General features: G+C 38.0%; 1 protein-coding gene across 5 annotated transcripts; it reads left to right on the forward strand.

Annotated features, from left to right (window-relative positions):
- Positions 1–1,845: 1,845 nt before the first annotated feature.
- LOC116692792 (zinc finger BED domain-containing protein 4-like) lies at positions 1,846–10,916 on the forward strand. 5 transcript variants are annotated; one of them, XM_032521318.1, is made up of 13 exons: positions 2,298–2,599; positions 2,835–2,888; positions 4,300–4,402; positions 4,709–4,780; positions 4,918–5,010; positions 5,101–5,321; positions 5,471–5,591; positions 5,954–6,007; positions 6,280–6,497; positions 6,751–7,453; positions 7,682–7,924; positions 8,548–8,748; positions 9,087–10,916. In XM_032521318.1, exons 1-13 carry the CDS (start codon positions 2,589–2,591, stop codon positions 9,684–9,686), a joined length of 2,694 nt encoding a protein of 897 aa, XP_032377209.1. In that variant the 5' UTR covers positions 2,298–2,588; the 3' UTR covers positions 9,687–10,916. The 5 variants fall into 5 exon arrangements, with proteins under 5 accessions (XP_032377213.1, XP_032377209.1, XP_032377210.1 ...); XM_032521322.1 differs by lacking the exons at positions 2,298–2,599; positions 2,835–2,888 and adding an exon at positions 1,846–2,142; XM_032521319.1 differs by lacking the exon at positions 2,835–2,888.
- The last annotated feature ends 778 nt before the right edge of the window (positions 10,917–11,694 follow it).

The following is an 11,694-nucleotide window of genomic DNA, read 5'->3' on the forward strand; positions in this document are numbered from 1 at the left end:
ATATTATGTCAGAATTCAGTATTATGTCAGTTATCAGAATCAGAATACGTTATGGATCCCTTCAAGAAAATTATTTCAGTATGATAACCAAATTATTTGTAAACTTTTAAGAAGTTGTTTGTAAACCATCAATAAACATTCTTTGGATGGCTATATTATCTGTGCACAAATAGTTAAATAATTATCTCTTATACAAATCACCAAAAAATGTAACATGATGCTTAACAAATCACTTGTTTTTTGCGATCATTTTTTAAAATTTATTTAAACAAACAGATACACAAAATTGCAAAACATTGGTCTAGATGACAATATACAGAAAAGTACACTTCCACAATCCTTCTTTGCACAAACCACTTATTAATCAATAACTAATTATTCTCTCATGCATCAGTTGCAACTTTATAATTGCCATCAAAATAATGTTTGTAGATGGTTTACAAAACAATTATTAACCACAAAGTATTATCTATCTGAATCTATAAACAAATTATCTTATATTACACTAAACTAGTAATAAAATACAACATAAATTATAACATTACTAATAATAAGAAAACAAAATAGATCCATGATTATGATCTCATACTTTATTAACAGTAAAATAACTAAATAAAGTTAAATTAACTATCAATTTACTACTTGTTGATGATGGTTATTATAAAGTGTGACTGCCTTTTAGCTCCAAATTATTTTATTATACAAACGTACTGTTTTTTTTATCCTTCAGCTCTGCAAATCATGCTATCATCATCATCATCTGATTAATGTGATTAATCAGCAAATAACACATTTATGACAGTGCCAACACATTAGACAAACTATCACATAGCTAAATATTTCTGTGATCAAAAGTTCAGAATATAATGTTATCCATAACAACACCACAACAAAAGCCCTCAAACATGATTGATGTGAACCAACAATGTTGTGTATGGTTGCAGAAGGGAAGAGAAAAGAATAATTGTGATAAGACATCTTGTCTGTTGCAATATATAAAGGGTTATTTTATTGTTTCCTGTAGTTATTCTCCACTATGTTGTATGTGTTTGTGTGATAAAATCCAGATAATAATGTTAACTTTATAGAGCAACACAAAAAAGTGGTTTCCAAGAGAAAATAAACAAACGTTTTGAAAATATAACATAAATCAATGACATCAACAAAGAAGGTAATGATCAGAAAAGAGGCAATTAAAAGTAAAATAAAAAAAATAACAATAAAGCAAAACAGAATTAAGACTGAATAGCAAATTTGATAATTATTGAAAACACATTTTGTATAAACTTCTTTTATCATGGCTGTTTTGTCTCTTTTTCGTTGTTGTATTGTATCTGCTTTTATCACGTTTCTTTGTTTTACGTCTGCACAAGATAGAGACACCTTCATTTCAATTTTACCGAATGAACAGGTCAATTATTAATTAAAAATAGGTAAAAACTGGTTCAACAGTAGGAAGAAAATAGACAGGTGAAAAGTTATATTACTGTATAACTGCCCCACTTAGTGGTCAAAATAAGAAACACATGACGTGATTGATTCATTGATGGTATGAATGCTTAAAAAATATAAACAGAAGTCAAGGCCGTGTAGTAGTGTGTAACAGATATAGTTTCCCACGTTTTCATTACCATTAGCTACGTAGGAAACGGAATTTTAGAAGATTGGGATAAAGAACACCTTTAATGCGATAAGGTACACATTATCTTATGTCAGAAACAAAACCCAATCAACACGGTATTTTCTCGGACGTGGAATGGCCATAGTGTGTTAGAAACACTGGTAACTGTGATGAACCCACAGTTGCTTAGAAACACGTTTGACGGCAGGGAATCAGGGATGCGGGCAAAGTAGCTAGCTAGGTTGTAGAAGCCTGTAACATTCCAACTTAACTAACGCTAACTAGCTTCTAGCTTAGCTAGCTAACTTCCCTCTTTGACCTCATAAACTATAGGTTAGCTATTACAAATAGCAGTGCCCTTTGACAGAATATTTTGGAAGACAAATCCGAAATGAAGCTGAAGTAAATAAAATTATGCTAGATTAGATGACATTTTTTATGATTTGTTGCCTACCATTAGCAGAATATGTTAATTTACTTAGCTAGATAGCTAAGTGACCCAACAGTAATTTTGTAAAAAGGTAAGTGTAACATATGATTAATGCTAAACTAGTGTCACCCTTACACACGAGTCAATACAACGTTTACGAACACTAGCTAGCTAGTTAGCTATGTGTTTAAATTGATTTGTTGACGTTAAGAGAACCCCTGAATGTAGCTATAAGCTAACGTTTGCACATCAGCCGTTAGCGTCGGTTGAAACCGTCGCTCACATGGATAGTTTCCGGGGAGTGTGTGTCTAGCCGTGTAGCCATGTTGTTCTTGAACACAACCCCTAGTTTTCATTCCCGGGTAATTTTCTTCCGATACCACTTCATGAGTACTATTTCTGTTTTTTAATAATTGCAAGATATTTCATTCAGGGTATGCTATTTGAGCTTTCATTCGTTGTCATAAGACCGTTTGTTTTAGTTGCTGTTAGCTAGCAGTAGCTCCAGTTTGCATCACAAGCAGAGACAGAGGAGACATGTCGCGCGGGTAAGTGTGGAAGACATTAGCTACCGTTTCTGGATGTTACGTTGCCTATTAAAATAAAGTGCGTATATGTTCTATGCGCAGGGTGAAAATGTCTCACAGCTATAATTCTAAATATAACCATCGTGACTCTGTTACTAGCTAGCTATATATCAAGTGTTTGCACTGCTTTGTTGTGTCAATGAGAGGGTGAGTGAGACGACCGTTTAAAAGACGTTGTTCTGTTGTATCATGGTAGTGAATTGGGGAAGCTGGCTGTATTCCAGAAGCAGTTGCACAATCTGAAATTTAGGTAGGCATTTCTGTGTTTTCCCCACGTTCACGTCAGCTAGGTTAACGTTCTCCTTTCATCACAGTTACTAATTATTACAAACGCCTTGTTTTTACTGATAGAAATGTTGCATTTTTGCGTGCATGCGCAGCTAGAGGCGCTCTGCTTTCTAAACTAACAGTCAACTCTCAGTCAACGTTTCCTCAAGCGTGCTCCTGAGCCTCCAGTTAGCTTACTTAGCCTGAAGTTACAGCCAGGTTGCAACGTAAGTTAATTAGTTTAGCTAACACTATTTTTGACTAATTAGTCGGTTGTCCAGTGCATTGTTTAGATATAGCTATAGCTGAACGATTTATATTTATGTCGAGGTAACTGGTTTAGTTTGCAGCTGCTAGCTAATGTTAGCCAGTCACTAACCTGAAGCTATGTCAACTTTTCTGTGGACAGTTAGCTCACTGCTGTGGTGCACAACACACAGGATAGGAAAGTGAAATACACATGTTCTGTATACAAGGAAATAGAATAGCTAGATCTTCAATGTCCACCAGGATTTGTCTTCGGCTCACCTAACACAAGAAACAACATACATCGTTACAAAGTAGCTAGTTATATGTTATTTGTAACTTTTATATGTAAACAATGCAAGTTTGCATGTCTGTTTTCAAAACATTTGCGGCAACTCAGTTTCCCTGGGCTTCATCTAAAATCTTTGAGCACATTGCGCAGAAAATGTCAAACGGTTTAAGTCTGGTCCTAGACTGGGTAAACCCAGCCCGATCTGGTTTGTATGGGGGAAAGCAAAACATTGGAAACATCGCTCAGTATATTGCAGAGACAGTCCAATTCAACATGCAAACTACAACCTCAATAATAAACGCGTCGTTAAATTAATACCTCTCTGGTAGTGACAATTTAAAATATCAACAGGATTATCCAGTTTTTCAAGGAAGAACCTATGGCAGAACTGTTGACAACTTTTAATGGGCAGCATTAGCCAGCAGTGCCATACAACTTGTTTCAACGTATCTACCACTGGATCAGTTGTGGCATTCTAATAGTGTTTCAATCTTGGGCACTTTAAATGTACCTTTTAACTCACTTAATAGAGTGATGTGTGTGCTGTTGTTTTAAGAGGATAGGTAAACCTTAGGTTCAGACATGTTTTTACGTCTGCAGCTGAAACATGGAAGCAACACCAAAGCAAAGTGAAACGAAAGTGAAATGTTGTTTGCAAGTGTTTTAATGATTAAAAATGACATTCAAACTCAACAGCAACATTATAAAGCCCATATCAACCATGCCATATGTTCATATCCATGTCCATTGTAAGCTAAAGTGTCACTATCTAGTGTTTCTTTTCACTCTTAATAATCTCTTATGTTGAAATCCAGTAATACATGTTTGAATTATTAGTAAATCTGTATGGTTGCAGCATGGAAGAAGATGGGGATAGTAATATGTGCATTGACACGGACTCGGACGCAGCAGAGAAGAAGGATGGTTCCAAGTGTAAAGTCAAATGGACTCAGGAAGAGGTGAGTGAAAAGAAGACTCTGACCCTGATGTGTATATTTTTAGACATTCATAATAGACATTCATAAATAAATATTATTTGGAGCACTGTCATTTTAAGTAGTTTATTACATTACTGTCAGTTACAAAAATGTAATGCCCAACTGGGGCAGATGTGCTGATGCGTCACACAGGTTTCTGTTAATTAGTCTTTTTGTTAGCTTGTGTCAAAAGTAACAAACTGTTCAAGATAACCTGTACCTGAAAGTTGACCTTAAAGCGCACATTAAATTATACTCTATCTGAACTGATTTTTTTCTTGTGTACAGGATGAAAATCTCAAAATCCTGATAAGCAACTTTGGGGAAAAAAATTGGAAAACCATTTCCAGTTTTTTACCAGTAAGTAATCAGCAGAGGCAAAATCTATTGAGAAAGTGAATGGATCAGCAGTGTAATATTTTAAAGTTGAGTAAAATATAGGAAGGCCAAGTATCCAACTCATCCATTTCAAAACAACCTGTCTGTTGCTTTGACAGGGGCGAACAGAATTTCACTGTATGCATCGCTGGAAAAAGCACCTGGATCCTGATTTAGTTAAGGGCTTCTGGTCCAGAGAGGAAGATGAAAAGGTGGAAACTTGACATGGAACATCTGACTTAAACACAGTTTGCAACTAACATTGTCCCATTTCACTTAACATATGTATTTGCTCCGGACAGATAATCGAGCTGGTGGGCAAGTACGGCACCAGACACTGGTCTTTGATTGCCAGGCACCTGAAGGGACGGTTGGGAAAACAATGTCGTGAGCGCTGGCACAACCACCTCGACCCAGTGGTCCGAAAGAGCTCTTGGACCAATGAAGAAGACCTCATCATCTACAAAGCCCACGCTGTTCTGGGAAACCGGTGGGCTGAGATTGCCAAGCTGCTTCCTGGAAGGTGGGTCGCTTAGTTGTGATTGAGTTGCTGAAATTTAGCAATATGGATTAAGAGCAATCATATGCATTATTTGGTTGTTATTCTTAAAATAAAGGTGTGAATGTAAAAACGTATCAACTTTTGATGTACATTTTTGATTCCTCTTGCAGAACAGACAATTCTGTGAAAAATCACTGGAACTCCTCCATCAAACGCAAAGCAGAGTTGGGCTTGTACAAAGATGATGCTGACAGCATTTCCCTTGATATTCAACAGTTTGTGGAAGGAGAGGTACAGTACCTATTTAGTTTAGCACATACTGTATAAATAAAGCTTATCATTTTCAGCTTCAACAGATTTTCAACATTTTTTTTAGAAATGTTTATTTCTCAATGATTTCTTAGTGAGCAAGTTTGAAGACAATAATGGTTAATAGATTAGATTATGCTAGTTGATTAATCATTGTAAGGCTATACAGTAGGAGGTTAAATGTTTGTTGGTTACAGTTTAAAAAATGCAAAGATATTGCTACCTGTTACGTATAAAATCAATACTAATATACTATCTGATCATTATGTGGGCCATTAATATGAAAGAAAAAAAAAATCCTAGAAACACTGTACTGTGCATTCACATTATGTATTGTGTTACAGGTGGACTTCAAGTGTGATGTTGTGTTAGACACTGAACCAGTAACTCCTAAAGTGGTAAGCTTGCTATGATGATTTTCTTTTATGACTCACCTGTGTTTGCTTATAAACTTTAACCTAATGAGACACACTTTAACTTTGCCAAATTTGAGCTTAATTACTGTTAAGTACCTCCAAACAAAGTCAATCCAATAATCACCAGAATTTATTGTTTAAAGGTGGTTATGGATGCATTACTGTGATAGAATAATTCCTTCATGTTTGTTTATTTTTTTCAGTGATATTACCACATGGCAACCTTGGTTTAACTCTGCTACTCTTTGCTGCAGGTCAGGCTAGAGAAGAAGCAGGACTGTCAGAAAATCAAGCAGAAGACAGCTGTTCTGCTTCCACAAGCTTTAGCATCCAGGAGTCCCTCCTTGCCCCCCAGTTCCAGTTCCAGTCCCAGCTCTTGCTCAGGCGCTGCACTAGCAGCCGCGCCGATGGACCAGAAAAAGTTTGCCAATGCAGCACTGAGGATGATCGCTGAAGACATGCTGCCACTCAGGTGACTTGTAGCACTAGTGGCTGTTACAGTGTCCTTGTTGTGTTGTTGTCCAAAGTTGTCAAAATCCCCAAGTTTGCTAATCACCAAGTAAAATAAATACTCTCACTACCTTCCTTGGATGTGTCATATGTGTCACCAGACTTTGAATTGCCTGCAGCAGAAGGCAACTTTTCTATTCTGTATGTATACCAAATGGACATCCAACCACTAGTCCAGGTCCCACGCTAATGTACCTTCATTTTGTTCCCAACAGTTTTGTTGAAGGTGCAGGCTTCAGGTCATTCATGAGTACCATCCGCCCTGAATGCCACAAGCTATCCCAGCGTTCTATGGGCCTACAGCTCTACGATGAAGTGGAGAGAACCATCAAGCCTCAGCTCATCCGGGACCTTAAAGCCTGCCTTGCCAAAACCAAAGAGGGTGAGAACGCCATTCATGTCACCTTTGACCTCTGGGCAGGGGATCAATCCCACCCAGTGGAGGAACCCATTGTCATTGTGCAGCTTCACTTTGTCAGTGATTCCTGGCAGATCCGCCGTCCCATTGTGGCCTTCCGCCACCTCAGCCACAAAAACCTCAGCACCACTGTTGCTAGGGAGCTTGAAGGTGTGCTGCTAAGCTATGGCATCTTTCCTCGCAGCATCGGCTACGTCCTCACCAACCAGGCCAAAGAAGCTCTGGCTGGGAACAATTTGTTCTGCAACTACAAGATTATGTGCTCATCCAATAGGGGAGAACCAGATGGAGATGAGGTGGTGGCATTTCTGTCAGACCAGATGTCTGAAGTGGAGTCCCCCTTTTCAGAGCTACAGATTGGGACCAGGACCACCTGTGTGGCCCACACATTGCAGCTTGTAATTAAGGAGGCACTGAAGAACTCAAGGGTTGTGGAAAACCTTCTCTCGCAGGTCCATAACGTGGTGGCTTTTTTTAGGAACAGTGCCTACTGGAGCGAGGTAAGAGAAATTACTGTTTTTCTTTACTGAGAAATTAAAACTGATTTGGAAGTTTATTTTACTTTGTATTGTATTCTTTTTGCAAAGTTATATAATCCAAATAAGATGTTACGCCCAAAGATGAGGCACAGCTGAGGTACAGCTAGTTAACATCATAGTTATAGACGTATAAATTGTTCAATTGAGGTTTGATCATACAATTTTTTGTTCATATCATTTCATGTTTAGGTCTTGTTGAAGGAGTACAACGTATCTCTGTGCCCTTCCTCCAGTAACTGTCGCTGGAACTCCATGATGCTTTCTTTACGGCGTATGGTGCAGGAGTCCGCCTGGAGCGCCATCATGACTCTCCTAGCCCAGGCCCGCATCGAGGCTAACAACACAGCCAGTGCCCCTCCTCTGGTCATGGCCAAGAGGGAGCAAGTGATTGACATCCTGGGTCTCCTTGAGCCCTTTGAGGAGGCTTTGCAGGTAAAAAGTTAATAAATAAAAAAATCATTAAATGAAAGTAGTGGATTATGTTTTTCAAAGATCCCGTATAAGAGATGAGAGTAAGTTTCTTTTAAACCCGAATATGTTCTGATCCTTTTAGACACCGACCACTTCTATTTATACTGGAATTTCCAAATTGTTTTTTTTTTCTGACCAGATTTAGTGTGGCAAATAAAAATTAACTAATCAAGAAGAAAAATAAACAGGATTGTCATCCCTCTAAGTAATAGACATTGAAACTACCATCTTTTAATATTTTCGCACTTTAGCTGACGTCAGCTGCATGTCCTTAAACAAAACTTATTGTTGGCTAATGTGGTAACAAATACAGCATTGGCTGTATGCAAACATTTGTTCTGAGTGGGCACCTTTTAATTACTGAAACAAAGCAAACAAAAACATTAAACCATACATTTTGCAGCGATGTTTTAATTTGTCAGTTGTACACTGAGCCTGGATGATAGGATAAGAGACTTACATTTTTGGTTAACCCCTCTAGAAATCAAACAATTATGGAAATACCGTATTATAGTATTGTTAGAAGATATAATATTGTTTGAAGATTATGTGAAAACATTTCCTTTTTAACTCTTCTAACCAAGGTCCTGCAAGGAAATGGAGTGACCATCTCTTTCATCACACCTTCCCTCATTGGCCTTGATAAGACCTTGGAGAGCCTTGTCACCAACTACACCCACTTTAACAAGGCCCTGCGCACAGGCCTCCACACACATTTCCAGTCCCTGATTCACCAGAAGGACATGATACTAGCTGCCGTTCTTGACCCCAGGATCAAACTGCAGGTATTAAATTAGGACAGACACATTGCTGTTATTTTATGCTTTGACATTTTGCAACCACAGAGCAGGTCAGCCCTAATTTAAAGCAACTACAATTTTCAGTTTTCAAACTAAATTTTAAATTCCTGTTAAACACTGTACCAGAACTGAAAACGTAAAAGGTACACTGCAAAATTGCATCAAATGGCATCTCATACCCATTTTATATTTTTTTCAGAGCTCTGTTTATATTGTTACATCTGAGTACATAAAAGACAAAAATATGCATCATACCTTTCTAATCTCAAAATCCGAACTCTCATCCTTGCTTAATTTTGTTTTTTAAATTAATTTATTCCCAGCCATTTTCTGATGCCAAACTGGAGGACCAGACAGGTTTCCTAACACCCCCGTCAAAGTATCAAGCTCGCACCATTGTTGAATCCACATTAGAAAACATGGAGCCCTCAACATCTCCCTCTGTAGAGGGAGATAAAGACCAGACAAGCAATGAGTTGAAGATGCAGGATGGCAAAGAGGAGAGCCAAGGCAACACCCTGATGGAGGCATCAGGTGGCAGCTCAGATGACAACAACTGCGACGGAGTCAGCGGAAATGACCTCAAGCGCAAGTCCATCTTTAATTTCCTCCAGCCGCCTGCAAAGACCATTAAGACAGCAGAGCTTGATGTGTACCTGTCAGAACCCCTGTGGGAAAGCAACTCCAGTGTGTTGTATTGGAAGTCTGCAAATCGGTTCCCCCTGCTGCAGGGCATCGCCAAGAAGCTGCTGGCAGTACCGGCCACCTCAGGGGGCTTCGACCGGCTGTGTCCGATGGCAGTGTGTATTGTAAGAGCCAAGAGGAACCGCCTGCCAGCTCACACTACAGAGAGACTGCTTCTATACAAAAACTCTTTAAAGAAAAAGACTGTTAAAAAGTCCAGTGGTGTTGCCAAACACTGACGGGTTAAGTGACAATTGTGTCTGATTATTCTGTCCACCACCCAAAGAACCTCCACGCTTTATTCGCCATACACCCTATTATGCTTCCACACCCAATTGAGAGCTTCCCTCTCAATAACATTTCTTCAAACATTGACTCCAACTAACTGAATTTATCATCATTTCAACCTTGCAGTAGTGGTCAAAAGCAGCAAAATATATTATAAGTATATGGATAATTGGGGCAATCTACTTAGAATATCTCTTTTGTTGAAATAAGATACAGCACAATGGCAACCAGCAGGCTACCATCATAGTGCACAAACTGTCATTTCCCTGTGGATTGAGAGTGAAAGGCAGGTTTTTGTTGCCTGTCACAAAGTTACTGAATAGCACTCCAAAAAATATATAAAATAAGGACTTGATATTTTTTTCAACATTGTAAAAATGCAATCTGAAGTTTAATTTAAGATGCCATTAGAACGTACATTCTCTGAAGACCTGCAGCTAACTTCTCACAAAGGAGAAAATTAAGCATCTGTGATCAAATTCCCAATGTGTGAGATTAGTATTTTTTGGACTTTCTGACTATTAGTATTAATAAAAACACTGGCAGACTGCATTGCACAACTACACTTTAATTTAAAATATGTTACAATCAAAACCATAATACAAGTGCTACCAATCACAGCTTTAACATCAGCCTGTTATGTTTGTAGCTGTACTCTTTGGCAGGTAAATCACAGCGTGGGAGCATGGCTATTCAGTACCTAAAGCAATACGTTTATGTGGCGAATATTTGCTAGCAAAATTTTTGTACCAGAAAATGCACTGTGCATTTTTGTAATGAATTTTTTCCCCTTGTCATTTGTTTTGTATGCTTTACAGCAAGTGCAGATTAACTGTTTTGGGTCACTTGGCAGCAAGTTAAATAAATAAGAATATGCACCTTTATTTTCTTAGTTTTTTTTTTGGGGGGGGGGGGGGGTTACAATTGTACATTTTTCATTTATTATTGTTCAGTAATACTTTAAATGTTACTGCTACAATGAATTGTTTTCTCTTTGATGTTCAGCTGTTTTTGCTCTGAATGTCCTATGGGGTTGATGGGACAGGCCACTCTGCATCTTACATTGACCTTCATGGACTGGTAGACTTTTAAACAAAGTAAAGTTAACACTCAATGACAGCTAGCAGATTTTCTTGTAATGATGATTGTTTATATTGTAATAAATACCCATGTGGTATTGAGTCCTTTGACCTTGTATGTCTCTTCATGGAAATATCCATAGAATTAACTTGTACTAAAGAATAAAGCTACTTATTTTCTTTTAATAATTTCATGTTCCTGTTTTTACTTACATCCATTTGTTTTCTAAGAGCACCATCTTGGTTGGACTATAAATAATACCATCATCCCTAGGGCGTAAAAGGTAATTTATCCTGAGCACCCCAGACTGAAAGGATTAGGAAAATAGATAAATTTACCAATATAAACAAACCCAGAGTGCTTTTGGAAATCAAAATAGGTCAGACTGATAGTTTTAAAAATAGTTGCCCTGAAATGCACATTCAAACATTAAACACATGTACCCACAGTCATTTATTACTTATAAAATAAGATGTGCTTTATGAGTGATTAAAGGAGATTTCTGGACGATTCCAACATGTAGCTCTGTTGTTTGTAAATTTGAGTGCTGTCAGTAGAGAGAAAAACAAAAACAATCGGTGCTGCCTGCACCGTGTTATCCCCCTGCTAGAGCTAGCACCCAACAGGCTTAAACAGGGCAAGTTTTAGACGTGTTTTTAGCCTCTTAACATGTTCAAAATGTCATTAAAAGCTCCTACCCATATGCAGTGATTCCTTCCAAGTGAACACAGTGAATCTGACTGCACTAGATGTGAAAGAAATGCATGAAAGTTGTGCTAAATCAGCTCTGTTTAGTTCCGGTGTTGAGATGGCAGTTAGAGTGCTTGGGGACCATCAACACACTACAAGCTAACGTTAGTTTAGCTAACAGCTAATTCG

Source organism: Etheostoma spectabile, chromosome 7 (assembly GCF_008692095.1).
Source record: "Etheostoma spectabile isolate EspeVRDwgs_2016 chromosome 7, UIUC_Espe_1.0, whole genome shotgun sequence".
NCBI classification, from domain to species: domain Eukaryota; kingdom Metazoa; phylum Chordata; class Actinopteri; order Perciformes; family Percidae; genus Etheostoma; species Etheostoma spectabile.